This window comes from Doryrhamphus excisus, linkage group LG16 (assembly GCF_037039965.1).
Source record: "Doryrhamphus excisus strain RoL-2023G ecotype Guam linkage group LG16, RoL_Dexc_Guam_v1.1, whole genome shotgun sequence".
NCBI classification, from domain to species: domain Eukaryota; kingdom Metazoa; phylum Chordata; class Actinopteri; order Syngnathiformes; family Syngnathidae; genus Doryrhamphus; species Doryrhamphus excisus.
The window spans coordinates 2723592-2744329 of NC_136372.1; the positions used below are offsets into that span (position 1 = coordinate 2723592).

Below are 20738 nucleotides of genomic sequence, written 5' to 3' on the forward strand. Positions count from 1 at the left end.
AAATGTAGCTAAAGCTGACCTGATTAAAAAGATCCCAATTAGGCAGATGCAGGTCGGCACAGCCAGACAAAACGTTCAGACAAGCCACGGAGGATCCCCACTAATTCTACTTAATGGAACACTCTGTTAATTACTTTTATAGACTCCTAAAGGGTGGCTGTAAATGAAAATGGGGGTCATAAATGGGTTCATTTCCATCTCAAACTGTCAGTAAATTATTCTGACTAATAATTCCGTTCCATTTCAAAGTTGGATACAAAATTCCCGGGATTCCTGACACACCCTGATACTGTCATTAATTAAGTAACTTCCCTTATCGACAATGAGCGGACGACAACGGAAAGAAACCTCATTTCCGTATATGGGCATAACAAGTGCGTCAGTAGTTACGTCATAAATCTGCCCAAGTTGAGAGACCTGTCTTGTGTTGCCTTCAAATACACTCGGATCGACTTTGAAGTGTATCAACAGATGGCGGTAAAATGAATCAGATTGATATATTCCGTTGAAGAGTTATAAAATAACTATTTATAAGAGGTAACCACATACAAAAGTGTATTTTCTATTCATGTTTGTATGAGGTAACCACATACAAAAGTGCACGTTTAAGGTCCCCGAGCGTGTTCTCCTGGGTAATGAAACAGACGTCACATAAGCTCCGCCCAATACGGAAGTAAGAGTTTCACCATTTCTCGTCTTAACGTTATACGTTGTAGTCTTTATATTGTCCACCGAAAGGATAAATGTTACACCCTGGACACATTATAATGGACATACGTACAACAATCTTCACTTGTAAACAACAGGTAACGAGTTTACAAGCGGTTAATTTTCCACTCGGTGTAAACATCCACGGCGAGACTTTACTCTTAGCTAGCTATTTTAGACATAAACGAGACAATAGCATAAGGGCAGGTAAGTGCTAGACCACATTTAAAACATGGGTAGAAAAGCAATATGATTTGATAAAAACGCGACTTAAACTAAACTAATAACAGTACGTAGTATAATCAGTACGGTAAGTTAAACTAAACTAATAACAGTACGTAGTATAATCACTACGGTAAGTTTACCGCGGTCGCCATCTTGGAAGTTGAGTTAAGGGATGGCGCTCCAGAGTCGGAAATTTGAGTTTCCGGGGCGTTCCCATTTTTCACTGGAATTAGGTAATTCCGGTTTCCTGTGTACAAGCTTTAGTTTCGGAGGTTATAAAAGATAGTCGAGTTGACAGTCAGTTCACAGACTCGCACTGGAGAGGGTTTTTAATTCATCACTTGCTTCCACATACACGCTTATTATTATTGGGCATGGGATTCTTTCTCACCAAGTTGATGACTGTGTTTGGTGACAGAGGTAAGAGTATTACCATTAATATTACACTTTATTATTCTGTATTTTACTCAGAATTGATTATTTAAGGTGACAGTGGACAAAAATGAATGTGTTGTATACATTGGACACTGTTAAAGTTGCTTTAAAAGGCTAATAATGGCATGTGTCAGCTGTTTAAAGTAACACATCTTCATCAAATCTGTTTTTATATTACTTTTTATGACTTTTTGGACGCTCTGTGTAAGTCACTACATGACTTTGATGTAAAAAAAAAAATCAGCGGGCTCCCTGTTGGGACACCCATGTTTGACATAATTGACTGTACTATTATGATAGTTGTGCTTAGCGGTGTGTTTGATACTGTAGTTAATGTCTAAACTGTCTCTGCCAGAGCACAAAGTCATCATTGTGGGTCTGGACAACGCGGGCAAGACGACCATCCTCTACCAGTTGTACGCCAACTACCGCTGTTCATCTACGCCAAGGTTTGCTTTGACGTCTATCTTGCCTCATCCCGTTGTCTTCCCGTCTGGTGTCGCCAGTCTGACCAAGGAAGCCGTTCACACGTCGCCGACCGTCGGCAGCAACGTGGAGCAGATCACCGTGAGAAACACTCACTTCCTAGTGTGGGACATCGGAGGCCAGACGAGCCTTCGCAGCAGCTGGTACTCGTACTACTGCAATACTGAGGTCAGCCTCCGCCATCATCATCATCACGTTTATTGACCAGTTAGTCTGCATCAGTGGTGCCCAACCTTACTGACTCCACACATATTTTATATCAAACTTTATGATTTTATTCTTCATATCATTTTATCAATCTGCTCGTAATAATGGCTTTATTTTTTGGACATTTTCCCCATCACGTAATACTTTTTCCGCAAACTAATTTTTTCCTGAAATTTGTTGTTTTGTTTGTTTCTCCGTATTAAGACTTAAAAAAGACCTTTATGCTACTGAAAAAATATATATTTTTTCTCACGTTAGTTGAGTAAAATTACAACTTATTTTCATATTTTGACTTTATTCTTGTAAAATTACAGCTGTTTTTTGTTTTTCATGTTTTCATGTCACAACTTTACAAAATTTCTTTTATATGAAAACTTTATGCTAATACAATGATCATCATACAGGATTTCTGCAAAATTATCACATTTCCATTTTTGCTGTTGGGCTGCACGGCGGTTGAGTGGTTAGCGCGCAGACCCGAGTTCAATCCCACCCTTGGTCATCTCTGTGTGGAGTTTGCATGTTCTCCCCGTGCATGCGTGTGCGTTTTCTCCGGGTACTCCAGTTTCCTCCCACATTCCAAAAACATGCTAGCATGCTAGCAACATTAGCGACTCCAAATTGTCCATAGGTTTGAATGTGAGTGTGAATGGCTGTTTGTCAATATGTGCCCTGTGATTGGCTGGCCACCAGTCCAGGGTGTACCCCGCCTCCAGTCTGAAGACAGCTGGGATAGGCTCCAGCACCTCGGCGACCCTCGTGAAGATAAGCGGTCGAAAATGAATGCATTTTTGCTGTTGATTTTTTGTATTGCGGGCCAGTACGGAAACAGCAGTGGGCTCCAAACGGCCCCTGCACCGCAGTTTGAACACCACTTTGTTTTTGTGCTTTCTGCCATCTAGTGGAAGAACATTGAGTTTCTATGCCTATCACTTGGGAGTATGTGCTTGGCAGAGATAGTAGATAAACAGAGATGTATTACTTGTCATAAAAAAGTCATATTTTTAAAGAAATTAATGAAAATTGGATGATTGGATAATAAGAGTAATTTGCCACGATGGGAGGACACACTGTTGACGTTTTACTATCAGCCTGTTGATAAAATCTCTTCTTTGGGAGTGTTATGTAAGCAGTTATGTATTAGATTCAGTTATGTATTATTGTGTCATGCCAGCTGATAGCAAGGGGGTGGGGGGTCTGATCATGTGACTTCAAGACCGGACATGTGGCAAATGCTAATTCCTCTTGCAGATTGTCATCCTGGTGGTGGACAGCACCGACCGCGGCCGACTCACGCTCACCAAAGACGAGCTGCACCGAATGCTCGCCCATGAGGTACGAAAGGACGCTGCGTTTACGTCAGCTGCTGCAAAGGTCAGATGACTTGGGAGGCTGTTGCTCCGTGAAAAAGTTTGGTCGGCGGCTAGCGAGGGTCAACGGTCATATTAGTCTGGCTTTTTTATTTTTTTTCCCCAGTCAGCATTTCCTTATCGCTAAGCAATGTCAGCTGGCGGGTTTTATTCCACATCAAATACATTTAAAAAATTACTTAATATTAATAAAATATTTATTAAAAAATAAATAATTAAAAAAAATCGGAAATTATAAAAATAATTTATTAATATTAAAATAAAATATTAGTGCTGTCGATCGGTTATGATTTTCATTCTAATTAATTACAGCCTACAGGCAGCAGTTAACTCATCAGTTAATCACATTTTTAAATGACTTTTTGTAATGAATTCATGGAAATCAGTGCTTTAAAGCCATGGCCAACATTCTAAAAACAGATATTTATTCAAATAATATTTTATAGGGATGTCCGATATTGGCTCTACTGCTGAAAAACGATATTTTCCTACGCTCAATTTCTGATACCGATAAGCGTAATATGAAATACTCCCTGTAGTGGAATGAAGACATATGTATTGTATGCAGTATTTTTTTAATATCGGTTTTCATGGACATGGACCCTAAATTTTTTTTTATGTCACCACATAAAATAATAAAAAAAATGAAAAAAATAAATCCTGACTTAGAAAGTACATTTGTAAACTCAAGTGGGATGTATTGTGGTCGTCTACAATTCTAGTTCTTGCATATATTTTCTCTCGTGTGCCGCCAGGACCTTCAAAACGCCGCCGTTCTCATCCTGGCCAACAAACAAGACGTGAAAGGCTCCATGACGGCGGGCGAGATCTCACGCTGCCTCACGCTGGACGCCATCACCACACACAACTGGCACGTCCAAGCCTGCTGCGGACTGACGGGAGAAGGGTCAGCCTCAGCCTCAGCCGTCAAAAAAAAAAAAAATACCATCAAGTCATCTTGGATTGCTCCGAGCTCACGGTTCTTGTCTCTGGTGTGTCTTTCAGCCTAACTGCCTGTCTGGACTGGATGAGGTCGCAGGTCGTGGTCAACTGAAAAGAGTTCAAAGGTTACCGTGTCTGGATTCCTTAACAGCACGGCACTGGAACGCAAGCTACCTCAGGAAGCATGCCAAGTACGCAACACCTCAGCCAATGGAAAGGTGCCATTTTCAGTACTTTTCTACATTTTAAAGGTGCAATAAGGTACTATAAGGTGCCAAAATAGTTGATTGGAAGTGAAGCAGTCCAGGGGCCACATAGTGAGAAATGGTAGCACGCAGGGGCCACTTTCATATTTTGCAAAGCAACACGTCAGGTATGCACAGAAGTTTTTGCCGTTTTTTAAGACAAATAAAATATAAAACATCTAAAATATTTTACCTCCAAATATTTAAAAATACTCTTGTAAATATGACTTTATTGCCAATATATTTTGACTTTATTCCCTTAATATATAACAATTAAAAAATATATTTTTCATTAATATTTAAATGTCATGCTACTACAATGACATTACTTTTTCCTCATTATATTATGAGTTTATTATTGTAAAATTGTACCTTTTTCTTTCATTAGAATCAACTTTTTTCTCTTAATATAATGACTTCATACTCATAGGATTACACGCCCCCCCACTACATCAACTTTGTTATTCTTCTTGTTCACATAACTTGTTTGCAACCTAATCTTCTTAAAATTACTACAATATTTGCTGTTTTCTGTTTCTCATAGTACTACAGCTTCTTTTAAACACTTTTTGTCCTTTAATATTATTTTTGTAAAAAATTTTCATTGTATTGCTTTATTCCTCAATATTTTATCTTGTTACTTTAATTACTTGATTTTTCCATTTTTGCTTATGTGTTTTTCTAAATTTCGTAAGTTTTCTGGCACATTATATTTTTAGAATGTGAAACGGGCCAGTAAAGAATCAGCAGCGTGCTACATATGGCTCACACACCAGAATTTGGACACCGGTTTTACATTATTAACAGGTGGATACACTTTGTGTCTTCTGCCATCTAGTGGAACAACAGTGAATTGTTCAGCCTATCATTTAGGTTGCTGGCAGAGATATATATTATTTGTCATAAATTAATATTAAGCACTTTTTTTAAAGTTGTATTTTTACAATGTGCTGCGGGCCGTAGGTTGAACACCAAATCTAGCATGCATGCTAGAATTTAGATCTTTTTAAAGTACTTTTGCTAACACGGTGCAGCCCTATGTTTGGTGCTAGATTACTAGAAAGTCACTTTTGCATTATATGGGACCTTTGTAGGCGCCTGGGAAAGTATTTCTGTACATAATTTATAATGTAATGTCATTTATATATGTTTTTTTTTTTAGAAGTACCACTTTTTTGTGTTGTTTGTTCTACTTGAAAATACTGGCAAATATAAATATTGCGGGCAACTCTCAAAATAAATGATCTGTCTAAAAAAAAAAATAATGATCATATTTTTAACTGTTTGTGCCTCATTTTGAGCCTTCATTTCACACTTTTAGAAGCACACCCAGGTAGAGGATGGCGGTTAAAATGTCAATACAGTCCATGGCCAGGTTTCGGACACACAATATGACGTAAAGCAGCAGGGCTATCTTCAGGTAGTGAATTAACTTCCTTGTCACCATCTCAAAGAACCAGCACGTGGTGCGTTTGCATTCTGCCAGCATGGCGTTCGCGGCCTGCGCCAAGCCTCCAGCTACCATGTTGACTTCTTTCACAGCGACCGCTTTGCTGTGGGAATCGTGCCCCGCGGAGAGACAAGGAACGTGAAAGAGCAGCAGAGGCGTCCTTCTGTCACGTACGCCGCTCAACGAAAAGCTCATCCCGTGTAAGCGACTCCGGCATTGAGTTTGTCGGCCGTCGTACGCGGCTGACCTCGTGGAGCAGCTTCCAATGACCTGGTACAGGAAGATATGCTTGTTGGAGTTCCCGGTTGGACCTCCATGAAGTGGACTGCTCAGGTAATGAGGGCCCACGGTAGACGCCGTGGACAGGAAGCAGCTTCTTGCGGTGTTGGACAGCCAACAACCCACACTACTCATGATGCACATTTCGATGACCTTTTGTGAGATTTACTTTGGAGGCCATTCAGGTTCACGCTCACCGCTGCTTGACCTCTTCGCGTTACATAACGTGATGTCATCACGACGCCACCTGTGAGCTCCTCTTAGCTAGAGGACAGGTGTTTAGCTCAGCGCTAATTGTGAGGTCATCGGTTCGAAAGTTAGCGGGAGTTTTGTGAGGCAGTTCCCATGATGCACCCTGCTGTCTGATGTCATCCATGATGCTAGAAGAGGCCTTCAAAGGGCAAGGAGACACATTTGGTAACGTGGGTGGAAATAGGACCATGTGATTTGTCCCAGCCAATCAGATTGGAGAAGTCATCATCACAAGACTCGAGTGTGGACTTGTTACATGGAAAGAATATGAGGTCTGCATTTTAAATGAACTCAGTCGTTTATTTTACAAGATAATTTTTGAAATTTAACTATTTGTTTATGATTTCCAAGTGTGTTGCTTTGAATTTGGGGAATTTATAAGCACGGTGAGTACCATAACTTATTTGTCATATTTCCTTGCGGTTCCCAAAGTCATCCGAATAAAATCATCGTAAATGAAAGCATATGTTTATTAATTATTCTTACAGTATGCATTCTAGTGTATTTGTATAGCAACATAAACAGGATGTGACGTCACGCGGCTTGAACGGACCGAAACAAAGCAGCTCTGAAAAGTACAAGCAACTTATAAAACCTAATTTAAAATCTTTCAAAATAAATTGTACATTGCCTTTATAACATATTGGTATCTAGATATTCAACGTATATTCCGTGAATTCCAAATATTGACAGTAACTAAAACCGGAAGTGACATTTTTAAGGCTTTCGTTAAACAAGACCAAAATGGACAAAAAACAGCACATTAATACACAGAAACAATTCCAGAAAAGTCTAAAAGTGTAAGTTGCATTTATATACGTAAATGTAGGTCAAAATGTTGCGAATTAGCTGTTTCTAAGCAAAACAGGACTTATACAACCATGACGTCATCTGCACGGGGCAGCTGTTGTCGGCGGCCAACTCACGTGACTTAATGCGGAAGTTCCAGCAGTGCGCTCAGAAAACAAGATGGCAGCGCACCCGGGAGGAGGCGATCAGGGTACGTTGCCTTGCGGCGTCTTTATTATGTTGTTAAACTGCCTTTGACAGCGTCACCGGCTACTGGCAACACGTAGTCAATGAGCTTTTGTCGCGATTTATGCTAATTGTGCCATTGAAGCTTCGTGGCACGTCGGCAGCAACGTTAGCTAGCTTTTAGCCACAGTTAGCTTCATGTTAGCCCGCGAAGTTTCATTCCCCAAAGATTGTTGAGACAATAATTGGCATTTGTGGCATATAAAATAACGACTTTTATCTCCGAAGTGCACAAAAATGCGTAATTTGTCAATTCTGCCTTTATTAAACAAGCGTGGGTAAACTTGCATGTCTTGTGTTCATCTTTTTCTAGCTGTTATGTAAGTCAATTGTCATGACATGAGCTGTTTTTACTGTTAAATTAACGGCACTATGTACTGAACTACGGTATGATTCGACCCTGATGTTTGTCTTACAGGAAATTCCAAGGATCAGATACTGGAACTAGGAGCTGTCTTGCTGAAGGAGTAAGTTAGACTAACCTTGTCATAAAATGGCACAAGACTTTCTCAGAGTGTAGTCACGGTGTCGTTTCGACGTTTATCTGCTTCTCAGTTTCATTTATGAACGAGTTCGCCGCCACGGAGACTGCAGCACCGTGGTGACCCGGGCCCAGCTGGGCGGTGGTGAGCTGTGCGATGCCAACCAAAAGAAGCTCGCCCAGTGCCTGCAGCAGATTGGAGATGAGCTGGACGGCAATGTGGAGCTCCAAAGGTAAGCTAAGCCGCCACGGGTTATTTGTGTCTGTTTTTTTTTTTTTTTGTAATTCTGTTTTCTGTTTCTCTGCTTAGGATGATAGAGAACTCCTCACTCCAGCCCACCAAGGAAGTGTTTATGAAAGTGGCCATTGAAATCTTCTCCGATAGAAAGTTCAACTGGGGCCGAGTGGTCGCTCTCTTCTATTTTGCCTGTCGACTCGTCATTAAAGTGAGTACTTTTGCTTTTGGTTTCACTTTTGAATTTGAGCTTCAACTAAAAAAATCAAACCTAGCGCTGCTGCCACATGGACTATTTTTTTAAAAGCTTACTTTATTTTTGGTGTGTTTACAACTTATTCAGAAGGCGGACATTTGCCAAATAAGTGATTTGTCATGTAACGAGTAGTTCTTGTCGTTCGCTCGTGACGAAAGATGCTAATAAGCTAAATAATAAGCAAGATTTCTACATAAGTAGAAAGTTCTGGTCTCATTATCGTTAAGAGCCCTATTTAACGGTGTTTGAATAAACAAGTAGAGCCCCTTTTCCGACAAACCGCATTCGGGTCCCTAAACCCCCAAAAGTATCGCCACATCCAATGTCTCAGGACAAAATATTAATAAAAAAAATTCAACTTTTTCTATATTTTGGATGACAATAACGGCCATGCGTGAATGTCTTCAGGGGAGCTCGGCTGTCTTGTATATAAAAATACGGGTTGGTCTCTCCCAGGCTCTCCTGACACACATTCCTGACATCATCCGAACTATCATCAGTTGGACCATCGACTACCTCCGTGAAAATGTTCTCAACTGGATCAGGGAGCAAGGTGGCTGGGTAAGGAAGCCATAAGTGATAAAAAGTCATGACTCAGCACATTAAAACGCGTTTTTTTTTCTTTTCTTTTTTAAAGGAGGGTATTCGCTCTTACTTCGGTACTCCTACATGGCAAATGGTGGCTGTCGTCTTGGCGGCCGTTCTCACCACCGTGTATGTGACTCGTAAAATGTGAGCGGTCGGGGCGAAAGCTGGGCGTGAAAGGGGGGTTTATTTGGGTGGTGTGAGCGAGCGGACCTGGCAGGAAGCGGGGGGAAGGAGACTATCGGACGGACAACGAAGCGGCCGAGATGAACAAAGAACTTGAATGTGCACGTGAAGAGGACCTGTTCATCTCCTGTGTGCTTTTTCGTGACGACTGACTGTGGCGCTGTCGCCCCCGATTTTTTTCCCCCCCCACCATGTTGCGTGGAGGTAGGTGGGTGACTGCCATACTCTTGAGAGAGGGAATGCATTTTAAGTAATTTATTTTTTACTTAGCACAGGTACAAGAAAGTCACTGCGTTTTTTGTTTTCTTCTGTAATTGACGATGTTGACTATCTTCTGCATTCAGAATGCTTCTTCCTCTCTGCTGGATTGGGTCACTGAGCTGATTAAAACAGTTTAGCGGCCATCTTGGTTTTTTACCACTCGTATCCGAAGCAATATGTGCGCAAATCACATGCTTAACAGACCCCTTAACTTGTTTTTTTTGAAAATATTTATGTAACGTTTCGTCATGCGTGACCGTTTGGCCGTTTGCCGACTTGACCAGCGTTTGTAATAAACACCAAAATGTTGGCTTACCTCAACTCAACAACTGTGTTTTGGAAGTTCAGTACTGTAGTAATGATTTGTACGCCAGTCACTCTTCACAAACGTTTGACGCAGTAAATGACGTTTATATTCTAGCCTATACATGTTTGAGTGCCTTTTGTTGGTTTCTTTTTTTTTTTTATGATGAAATTTTTTTCACATTTTTCTATCACATTTCTAAAAGTTTGTTTCAAGTGGGGAAAAAAACAACTTTGCAGTGAATTTGTATGTTGTAATACGGAGAATAAACATTTAAACATACTTGGCGTATGCTTTATTGAACTTCTTAAAGGTCTGTTGGGACACGAAAACTGAGGACTGCGGTTCTTTGGATGTCGTTGTGGGGTCTTTTGTGACCTCTTGGCCGAATCATGAGTCTTGGGTGGCCAGCCACTCCTGTGAAGGTTCACTACTGTTCCATGTTTTTACCAGTTTGTCACACCACTATGTATACTTTAGTCATGTATTCTTTACAGTTAACTTTACAGTACTGGTAAACTAACCAACGTTTTTTATTAGCATAACTTCCTGCTCAACCTGAATTTCAACCATGTGCTGCTTCTTTGTTTTGTAAAGGACGTCTGATCTGCATAACGAGTAAAAACTACAAATGTGACGAAATTGTGAGTAGCTGTGGTTCTGATAGCTAAGCAGAAATAGAATAAATGAACAGGATGTCAAAATGGTCTCCCAAGGACAATATTTAATCTCATCTTGTTTCCAGAACCCCGTCTCTGATCCTCCATCTCCAAGCGGAGCTGAAGTCTGGTGCGGGGACGCAGCAGAGTTTCAAGCCGGACTCCTGCACTTCATCATCGTGGGCGATCTTGTGGCCGAGGTGCGTCTCCAAGGTAAAAACTCTTTCAGAGATCTAGAGGACAGAAAGACATGTTTTTACCCTGAGGGGCGGGGTCAAACAAGGTCAATTGTACAATTGTAGTCGGGATTTGATGTGGAGGCGCACTGATTCATGGGTAAATACTTCAATGGAGCCGTAAAGCGATCACTTCTCACTGGTACTTAATGGTAAACACCACAATTCATCCATTACATTAATTATTATTCATGAGGGTCGCGGGGGGTGCTGGAGGCGACATTATAGACAAACAACCATTCACACTCACATTCATACCTATGGACAATTTGGAGTCGCTAATTAACCTTTGGAATGTGGGAGGAAACCGGAGTACCCGGAGAAAACCTGGGGAGAACATGCAAACTCCACACAGAGAGATGGCCGAGGGTGGAATTGAACCCTGGTCTCCTAGCTGTGAGGTCTGCGCGCTAACCACTCGACCACCGTGCTCATAATCACAATATAATGGGACTGTGGGTGACAATGTAACTATATTTACTGAGTAGTCAAACCTTCTACATACTAACACAAAACCGTGGTGCGTTCAAGGACCGTGTGTAATCTATATGCGTCATGAAAAATCATTATAGTGAAGCATAAAGACATTAGATGTAAAAATTGGGACAACGCCTTTTAAATGCAACAACGGAGGAAGAAGACGAGCCTACCTGATCGCTGATGCCAGTGGCGATGTGGCCCACCTTCACGCGTCTCGTCTCTCGAATTTGAATGGTCGTCCCGTTGAATTCTTGGATGCAGACGTCCACGCCTGAACCGAAATGATATTGGTTACCAAAGTGACTTTACCAAAGCGAGCGGCGATGCGTTGTTCACCTTGGAAGCAACATGGCCGAGGAGGCGAGTGAGCCAGCAGATCCAAGCTGACGTGCTGCTGCCCGTCCAGCTGGCTGCTGTATGAGCAGACGCCGGAGCTGCAGTCGTCTGCCGGGCTCAGCGACCAGCGACCCGAGTCCTTCAAAACGGATTTTGGATATTTTCTGAAAATGAACCGGAAAGGAAATTGGATCCCTTGTCAAGTACCTTCTTGTCCCACGGTTCCCTGCTGCTGTAGGGGTCGCTGCTGAGACAAGACAAGAGTTGCTCCTGCATCTCGGCAGAGTGAAGCTGGGACAGGCTGCTCAGGTAGAAATCTGCAAAAAAAAACACAAGAGTTCAAGCGGTGACACGAGCAAAGATCCTTCACAGACAGAGGACTCACCTCTTTCCAGTTTACGGAGCTCCAGTTCCGGTACGGTGGTCACCTTCTGCGTGGGCTCGGATAACGATGCTAGCTTTGACACGTCGGCCTCCTCTTCATTGTCATCGTTCAGTTGCAGGATCCTCCCAGCCTGCTCTTGACGCTCCTCGTCGGGTTGCACCGAGTCAGGAGGCCTGTTGGCGAAATAAAGCGGCTCGGCGTAGAATCTGCTCGCCGGCGGGCTCCTGAGGCCTCCGACTGCAAGTGAACAAACACGGCGGATTCAAACTTGACAGTCAGAACCAGCGGACTCGTTGTAAAGCACACCCTGACCTTCTTTGAGGGCTCTGGACGTTCTTTCCTTCATGTCGCTGGCTGATGCTCTCTTGTTGGGATCCTTCTGCAGCCCCGCTTTGATGGCGTCCGCCGTGAGGAGGCCACAGTCGGAGGGGATTTCTCGGAGTGGCGGCGGTTCGTTGGCGATCTGTAAGCGAGCCCCAGTTAAGTCAAAATAGATGATGGTATCGTCTAAATAGCTGTGCATGCAAGGGAATGGCGTCTTTCATACAGTCAAGAATTGGTCATGGTTTAGGGGGGTGCATGAGTGCTGCCTGCACAGGGGAGCTGTGGTTCACGGAGGCAAAACACGTACTGTGACATTGTGGAGTAGAAACTGGGTTGCCAGTATGATAACACACCAAAGACACACACGTTTATGTGTTTGTGTTCTTGCGCATTATAGTGTAGTGTAGTGTGTATGTGTTTGATACCTTCAGGAAGAGTCGACAGGTGTAATATCGAGTCCAGGGCGGACACCCGTTGAGCATGTGCAGTAACATACAGCAGCTGCTCCACACATCTGCTTTGGCACCGCGGGGTTCACCTCGCACGATCTCGGGGGCCATGTGCGTCTCGGTGCCCTTCAGATCTGCCAGACAAAGTGAATTTCAGCACTTTTGATATTGCGGCTCTACAGGTTTAATATCCACTGAAAAAAGAGTCAAAATGTGGTCTGAATATCTGGCAACACAACTGGGTTCCAGTTCCTGCGTCACAGTGTCAACAGTACATGTCGGAATTCTTGTTTCCCTTCAATGAACCGCAGCTCCTCAGTGCTAGCGGAATCAGACCGTGACGCTACCACCACCATTCTTGACTGAAAACTCAATTATCTTGCTATTCACATGCGTTGCCAGATATGTAGACAATAACGACTTGTGTGTGTCCCCTGGATAACATTCGCTATTATTGAAATGTTGGGGTGTAAACTGTAAATGCAACACGTGTTCACCTCTGGACCCGCTGAGGCTCTGCCCCCCCGTGTCCAGTCTCTCTGCGTGTCCAAAGTCACACAGGAAGGAGTCTCTTCCGTCCTCCGACAGCAACACATTGTCAGCTAAGGGGGACAAAAAAAAAAGAAAAGTGGAGCTTGGGTGACGTCCATGACTTGTGCGTGGTTAAGGGACAGTATAATTGGAAACAGCAGCTGCACAAAGACGAGGGAGGGGGTAAGAAAGGGGACATGCAGTCACCGAGAGGAACAGCTGCAGCAGGACAAAAAAAAAGTTGAGTCAACCACCAGGGGGCGCCTGAGAAGCTAAAGACTTCAGTTGACTTTGTTTTTCTTTCTCTTCAATCAGCCTTTTCTCCCATCTTCTGTCCTTGCACACCTCCTCCACTTCTCTCGACGACTTCCTGCTCCTCATATCACACCACCATGCCCCCCCAACCCCCACCTCCCACCCTGGCGCATGCGCAGTTGCTTTCCCAGCGGCGGTGAGTCACTGTGGGAAATTCCCAGCCCCGTTTCTCTTGGTCGCGGCGGCCCGGGTTTCACAACGCAGGTGCTGTAAATCCACGCTCCGCCCCAAACCGGACAGCTGCAACGACAGCCGCCCTCACGACCGCCAATTTAAAAAGTTGGACTTTTTTCTGATTTACTGCTCCAAAAAACCTTTTTGATTTGTGATTTGCTTTTTATAGTCAGGCGTATTTATGCCTGTCTAAAAAAGAACTACAAGAACAGCATATGGGTTTTTTTTTCCCTCCGTTGGCCCCACCCCTACCCAAAGTTCAATGTGAGGCTGCATAGTGTGGTAGTGGTTAGTACATCTGCCTGGATCATGCATGGATCCCTTCAAGTACCTTTAACGTCGAGGTGCACGACTCTTTTTTTCGCTAGGTACTCCAGCGCTGTCACGATTTGCAACAGGTAATGGAGGCTCAGGTCCTCTGGCAGACGCCCCCGCTGGAGTATCAGCTGGCCCAGCGAGCCTGGAGGAACAAACGATGACATCAGGAGTGTCCACAGTGGATGATGTGCAATAATGACTAATTATAATTAACAATAATAATAATAATAATTACCAACACAAGTTGAGGTAAACGGACCAACTTTTACCTGATTTGTGGTCCATCAAAAAGAAAACGTAAGGCCCGTCTCGGACCACTCCAAAGAGCTCCAGGACGCGAGGAGATCTGAGGGCACTCCACGTGCTCACCTCCTCGCTGTTGAACGTCTTCAGGGCGATCTGCCAACGTGGGAAGGAAGCGAGCCGTTAAAGGAGACAACAGAAGCCCAGCCTCGGAGAAGCGTTGCTTCCGCGTTTACCTTTTTGACGGCAAATTTGAAGCCCGTGTTGAGATCCCGAGCACTGTGGACTTCACCGTAGGAGCCTTCTTTGAGGAACTCGGACAGGATAAACTCCCTCCCTTCTTTATACTCCGAGTCCACAGGCTGGAGTTTCTAACGAGACAAAAGGACCAATGACTTCGATGCGATGACGCTTCAGTCATGGTGAGGAAGGAACCTACTTCATTGTAAAAGATGATCCCCTCGTTGCTGACAGAATCCTCAGACGACCACTCCTCCGCGTCGTCCTCCCACGCATCCCGCTCCACGTCTTTGAAAAAGGGCCCCGCGTAGCACGGGTCCCCTTGACTGACGCTGCCCCGCAGGCCCGCCAAGGCCAGCGAGCAGTCCCCGACGCTGCTGAAGGAGTCGCTCTCCTGCCCGTAGGAGCGGAGGCTGAGCACGCCGCTGCAGAAAACATCCGTCCACGCCAAAGGACAGCATCCGGACCCTGTGTTGTAGTTCTTTGGGTGGCAGTGAGGGGGCGCTCCATCCTGTTCGTCTGAGCTCTCCACGCTGCTGCTGCTGCGGCAAGAAGAACCGAGGGCGCTCCTCCGCTCTTGTGACGACTGTTCCTACGGGGGCAACAGGCAGGGTGATCCTTACATTGACACCATCAATGCATCACCAGGTCGACCATCCACTTCAGACCCCAACCCAGAGCTAGCTAAGTCTGTTGCCTGTTTGCTAACCAAAACAGCAGCACCTACCAAAGTCTCTCAGATGAATTTAAGACATCGCTAGCTGGACGTTGGGGTGTCCCAATACTTTAGTTCATTGTTCTTACCAGGATGTGGTCCAGAGAGGTCCCGCTCTCCTGCTCGGGGACTCCAGAAGCTTCCTGGTGTTCCTCATTGGCTTTCTTGTCTCCTTGTTTTTTCCGGCCTTTCCGCTTCGTCCGCTTTCGAGGTTTCTTCCTCTGCCCGAGCTGACGAGGCGATGACGAGCGTCCGGGCTGCTGAACGGAGGCGGTGGTCGGACACGCCACGTTGTTGTGTTCTGGCTGCAAACTGAAGAACAAGCAAACATCTCGTCAAATAATGTCGCTTCTCATATGATCCAACTTTTTAAAATTTTATTTAGATGACAATACTTAGCGAGGAAACAGCTGGGGGACGGAACGTAGGGACGCTCTGAGCAGGACGGGCTAAACTCCTGGGAGTCCTGAGTTTCACCTGCGGAGAGGGCGGGGTTTTAAACCTTCCTTCTGTGTAAATTTTCAAATGAATCGAGATTGAATCAAAAGACGAGATTACATTCGGCCTGTGCGATGAACGGGGAGCTCTTGAGCGGCGCTTCTCCAACTTGCTCGGCGGTCCCCTGAGTCAGCACTTTATTCAGCAAGGGGCTCAGCGCTATGTAGTCCACTTTGCCGCTCTTCCACGGCTCCTCGTCCTCCTCTTCTTCCTCCTGCTGCTGCGTGCCTTTCTCCGTGGCGGTACATTTCGGGTACGAGCCCTTCAGGTCGGCGGGGGGTGACCCGGAGAAGGGGGCGGTGGAGTTGAAGATCCTCTGCCTCACCGCCATGCCTTGTGCCAAGGTCTCAATCTAAAGAGGGACAACTTGGCATCAGCTTCAGAGTAAGAAACGGAAAAATGTGAGCCAGAGAATAAGAAGACGTAGCAAGAGCCTCTGTAAAAGCACTTAATCTTTGTGACAAAACTACAAACAATTGACAGACAGTACATATGTAGTTCTAAACAGTAGTTTGTAGTTTTTTTTGTAGTTTATTATTATTATGCAAATGCACCGTGGCCAATTAGAAGATGCATGTTAACATGTTTTTTTCTTCTTCCAGACACAGGAAGGATGAGCCCTGTCAGGACAGTTGAAACTTTCTGGTTGTCGGAAAATAACTGACAGGAAGTGCACGGCTGCATGGTTTATGCGCGGTGCAACAACGAGCGAGACTATGAAATAGGCTCATAAACCCCTTGTTTATAGTGGTTAACTGCGTCCAAACTCGACCACGATAAATTAATTTTCATAATCCAGGATTCAATGGAATATTTTTGTAGTTCGAGCATAGACGACCTGTGTCATATTTCCACTCTTATTTATTACTTACACCACATTCCGACTCTTATGCTGCAGGGACTGGAGCTAGCAAGCTAACCAGTTAGCTGACTGGGACGACAACGTCGCTTCACTCTGTCATCTTGGACGCGCCATGGCTGACTTCATGACTTCATTCAGTGTTAAGGTAATGTAATGTAATGTAAGGTAATGTGAGGTCTAAGTATTCTCTCATCGATCGATTGCAATTCCTGCATGGAGTGTTGTGTTGTGTAGCGAACAACATGAAAAATAATTGAATTCATCGGACGAGATGAGAGGCCGACATGGAGGTCTCTGACTTGGAACCCATCTACATCCGACCTGGAAGTCCTGCTAGACCTACTCCAAGGTACTCTCACATCCAAAGTCTCCTTCAAGTAAGTTTCACCAGTGATATATGTTCCCTTCAAAAAGTGAGTCAAATATGGTTTTATATAAAGTATTTTAAAGATTTTTATGGCTCCCAGACAACGGCAGGGCACATATAGACAAACAACCATTCACACTCTCATTCATACCTATGAACAACTGCAATAATTAATCTCAGTCTTCTGAATTAATCTTAGTCTCATCATTGTTTTGTGTCATTTTGTGTCGGTTGATACATTTTAGCTACATCCATAAGTCTGCCATATTGCAAATGTAGGGCCCCCGTGAATAAATAAATAAACCCTGCAGCAGAGAAGTGTTGCACAATACAGCAAACGTCTGATTCTCCTAACTGCTCCTAAGATAAGATCTAAAAGTCAGAGCTTGTTGCTCAAGAGCACAACAGACATAAGAATGACCGCGATGACACTGTAAGAGCAATGTCACTTCCTACTGACTGAAGGCTGTGTGATGTAACATGGAACGCAAAGACGAGAGACAATTGAGCAAATAAAAAAAACAAAGACGTACCGACAGAAACGGGTCTGAAGTCTCTCCACGCCGAGTGAGCAAAATGGCTACATGCATGCAACAACATCATCAACACAGCAACAAGCTCTTGTCCTTTTGTGCTCTTCACTCTCTCTCTTCCCTGTTTCTGCACTTCTCTTCTCTGGGGTGGGGGGGAGGAGTCTGGCGACTTACGGGAAATGCATCTCTGCGACCTATTTGACTCCTCCCACTAGACTATGCTGACTCTTGATGGAACACGCTCACCGGCGCCTCGCACTGCGGCACCGCTTAGGTTTGTTTTTGTGAGCAGCCAATGAACTGTGACTATCAAACAAAACACAGGCTAGATCCTTGTGATGTTGAGATACTCGATACAGTGGAACCTCATTCATTTCTCCAATCCCTTCAACAAGCATCAAAGACTTAATCGTACTTTTTATTTGGCTTTTTTTTTCCAACCAATACCGTATTAAAAACCTTTGTTAGATGCCAACATAGTGTATATTTCATTCATTCATTCATTTTCTACCGCTTTTTCCTCACGAGGGTCGCGGGGGTGTGAGAGGCAGGGTACACCCTGGACTGGTCGCCAGCCAATCACAGGGCACATATAGACAAACAACCATTCACACTCATCATTCATACCTATGGACAATTTGAAGTTGCCAATTAACCTAGCATGTTTTTAGAATGTGGGAGGAAACCGGAGTACCCGGAGAAAACCCACGCATGCACGGGGAGAACATGCAAACTCCACGCAGGGTGGAATTGAACCCTGGTCTTAGTGTATATTTATATCAATATTTTTTTTTCAATTATGAACTACTTGAAACTGAATCAACAGCGCCTCTGCTGGTTGCAGCTAAGTGGTGCATCCCACTTTTACTCAGTCGCTTCGGACGCGATTAATCAATAAACAATCAATTCCACACAATTCTTCACGATTAATTCATGCCTGTGGATGACGCTGGGAGACACTACATGTTGTTGCGTTTATTTCATTAACTTTCACAAACTGAATTGGATGTGGTGCATTTGAACACATCAGGAATAAACAAAGTTCTATAAATACTCTTGTCGTTGTCTGCGGAGCATTCGTGTGTTTTTTTTTTATTCAGCTCTTGATTTCAACTCCGCACGGCGACAGCGACCATGCTGAGCTAACTTTTTGCGCCGTACACCCACGCAGATTAATGAAATTCCAAAGGCTTTAGTAAGAGTAGTGAAATGGGACTCGACCTGCAGTCCGTCTTGCCAGACACACACACACACAGTAACAGCAAGCAAGCGTTCCTGCAAGGACACTTGGCAGGAAAACAGCCTTGGTTCATTTCATTTGAAATGTTTCGTCACTCAGCACCGTGCTAAATCGCAATTGATGATAAATGACGATGACAACATTTAAGTGTGGGCATTCATATTGCTTTCACGTGATGCCTCATTAGCAAAGTGGCTAACTGGAGGTGTGTTACATAAATATGCTGTTCTGACCCATCTTTTGCTTTGTTCATTATATTATTTATTCTGCTTGTTTATTGACATTTTGCCAACTTCCTGTTCGGTCAATGTTGTTATTTAAATCTGTTTGATTTGTTTTCAGGTCAGAGGTGAGAAAACTTAGTTGTTTTGAGTCCTCCTTTGCTTCTTTTTGCACTTGAATTACATTTTAACTGACTAAAGTTTTTGTAAACTTTTAAGGCTGCAATGAATCTATACATTATGGGAACTTACATCTTTTTACGCAAACTTAAATGAATATAGAGGGATTATTAACAGTGTGCAAGCAGAACCAGCAAAATTCAACAAAGCGGGCCTTGTTTGCGCCAAGGCGAGCTCAAGTTTTGGCATTAATTTCCGGACTAGCAGAGAAATGCTAGTAGTAAATAGTAAATAACAGCGTAAAGTCGTACTGTTATTTGTTTTCGTGTTAATTGACGGCTGTCATTTTTGCAGCAAGCAAAAAGAGAAAAACGTTCTCGCGACACCGGAAATAGACAGAAATAAGTTTACATTACACAATCTTGACGTCTTTGGGAATGCTAACAAAGATTAAAAGGATCAGAAGACGCAAACTTGATTAAAAATAACGTTTGGATCAGATTTTTTTACTCACCAAGCGTCTTATTTGTAGGCGTTGGTCGACTGTTTCGTTGGCGATGGAAAATCAAGTTGGAGTCAGTTACCTTTGTTCCGGTTGATGTCTTTTCAAAATGTTTAATAGTCTCGTTCTTTTCTGACATTAATGTTTACAAATGCACAATCATTAAAACATTTTCTATGTGAAATAATCAATTAGAGACTTAATATTCATAATGCTCTAGCCCTCTCTGTCACAGTTATGTCATCGAGGGACGTTACTTTTAATTTGAAATAAAAAACAACATATCCGGTAAGAAGCTACTACTTTACATTATCGTTAGCTCGGTTCCTTTTGAGCTGAAATGCGGAAATGAGGTTGAAACAGTTTATAAACATAAACAACATAATAATAAATGCCTATTTCTTTTGGTTTTAAAATGTTATCATTACGCCTAATGTTCAAAATTAAATTAAAGATGCTTTAAAAATGTCTTTGTCTTTCCCAGGCCCTTTTAAAATATGATGTAGGTAGTGTTGTTACGTATTTGCAGTCAGCAGTTCTTCAATGTTGAACCATTTAATGCCACTGATTATATAAAGAAAAGTTTAATACAATTAATTTTACTAACATGGGGGACAATATTCAAAAGCTACCACTAGATGGAGACATAAAAGCAGTTATCTAAGGAGACTACGTGTTGACCACACTTTTATAGTACGTGTGCCACAGTTAGATTTTGCCTGTTTGATATAATATTTATAAAAGCTAACAAAGTTACATTAAAGTACACCACATGTTTACACTTGCACAATGCAATGCAAATATATGTCCGAAAAAGAAGTAGGAAGAAGTTGAATTTTTAATCATAATATTACCATCATGAATTCAGGATAAATGATATCAAGTACTGTTGTTTTAATTAAACAATAATGAATCAATTATACATTGCAAACATAATATGCACTGTACACATTTCTTAGTGCCTTCCATAATTTTACTCTGCATATTAACGTGATAAAAGTTTGTGTTCTGAATTCAAGTTTTCATTTTTTTCTTTACAAAATACACC

At 43.1% G+C, this 20738-nt stretch overlaps 3 protein-coding genes across 5 annotated transcripts; 2 read left to right on the top strand and 1 right to left on the bottom strand.

The window, feature by feature from the left end:
• The first annotated feature begins 650 nt into the window (after positions 1-650).
• arl5c (ADP-ribosylation factor-like 5C) lies at positions 651-7035 on the top strand. Of its 2 annotated transcripts, XR_013630050.1 has the most exons (7): positions 651-1353; positions 1724-1784; positions 1875-2022; positions 3313-3396; positions 4187-4338; positions 4437-4591; positions 6161-7035. XR_013630050.1 is itself a non-coding variant. In XM_058048145.2 (6 exons), exons 1-6 carry the CDS (start codon positions 1308-1310, stop codon positions 4483-4485), a joined length of 540 nt encoding a protein of 179 aa, XP_057904128.1. In that variant the 5' UTR covers positions 651-1307; the 3' UTR covers positions 4486-5734. The 2 variants fall into 2 exon arrangements, 1 of the variants encoding a protein (XP_057904128.1); XM_058048145.2 differs by lacking the exon at positions 6161-7035 and having other exon boundaries at positions 4437-5734.
• Positions 7036-7467: 432 nt separating this feature from the next.
• On the top strand, positions 7468-10224 carry LOC131102962 (apoptosis regulator BAX-like). Its single transcript, XM_058048692.2, has 6 exons — positions 7468-7599; positions 8053-8101; positions 8190-8348; positions 8426-8561; positions 9063-9167; positions 9244-10224. Exons 1-6 carry the CDS (start codon positions 7569-7571, stop codon positions 9340-9342), a joined length of 579 nt encoding a protein of 192 aa, XP_057904675.2. The 5' UTR covers positions 7468-7568; the 3' UTR covers positions 9343-10224.
• Positions 8915-19856, bottom strand: map3k14a (mitogen-activated protein kinase kinase kinase 14a). 2 transcript variants are annotated; one of them, XM_058048685.2, is made up of 16 exons: positions 19703-19856; positions 15906-16197; positions 15743-15824; positions 15437-15659; positions 14832-15224; positions 14629-14763; positions 14419-14548; positions 14163-14291; positions 13309-13413; positions 12788-12945; positions 12351-12501; positions 12039-12275; positions 11861-11970; positions 11654-11792; positions 11488-11588; positions 8915-10834 (listed from the first exon to the last, which is right to left on the bottom strand). In XM_058048685.2, the coding sequence occupies exons 2-16, from the start codon at positions 16174-16176 to the stop codon at positions 10673-10675; spliced, it is 2526 nt and encodes an 841-aa protein (XP_057904668.2). In that variant the 5' UTR covers positions 16177-16197; positions 19703-19856; the 3' UTR covers positions 8915-10672. The 2 variants fall into 2 exon arrangements, with proteins under 2 accessions (XP_057904668.2, XP_057904667.2); XM_058048684.2 differs by lacking the exon at positions 19703-19856 and adding an exon at positions 17608-17808.
• Between the last annotated feature and the right edge of the window lie 882 nt (positions 19857-20738).

Coding starts and splice junctions, on each gene's coding strand:
- arl5c (XM_058048145.2), top strand. CDS start 1,308: ATGGGATTCTTTCTCACCAAGTTGATGACTGTGTTTGGTGACAGAG. Junction 1,354..1,723: donor GACTGTGTTTGGTGACAGAG/GTAAGAGTATTA, acceptor TGTCTCTGCCAG/AGCACAAAGTCATCATTGTG. Junction 2,023..3,312: donor CGTACTACTGCAATACTGAG/GTCAGCCTCCGC, acceptor TTCCTCTTGCAG/ATTGTCATCCTGGTGGTGGA.
- LOC131102962 (XM_058048692.2), top strand. CDS start 7,569: ATGGCAGCGCACCCGGGAGGAGGCGATCAGG. Junction 8,349..8,425: donor GGCAATGTGGAGCTCCAAAG/GTAAGCTAAGCC, acceptor TTCTCTGCTTAG/GATGATAGAGAACTCCTCAC. Junction 9,168..9,243: donor TCAGGGAGCAAGGTGGCTGG/GTAAGGAAGCCA, acceptor TCTTTTTTAAAG/GAGGGTATTCGCTCTTACTT.
- map3k14a (XM_058048684.2), bottom strand. CDS start 17,664: ATGCATGTAGCCATTTTGCTCACTCGGCGTGGAGAGACTTCAGACCCG. Junction 16,198..17,607: donor CTTCAGACCCGTTTCTGTCG/GTACGTCTTTGT, acceptor GTCCCTCTTTAG/ATTGAGACCTTGGCACAAGG. Junction 11,971..12,038: donor GCTCCGTAAACTGGAAAGAG/GTGAGTCCTCTG, acceptor TTTTTTTTGCAG/ATTTCTACCTGAGCAGCCTG.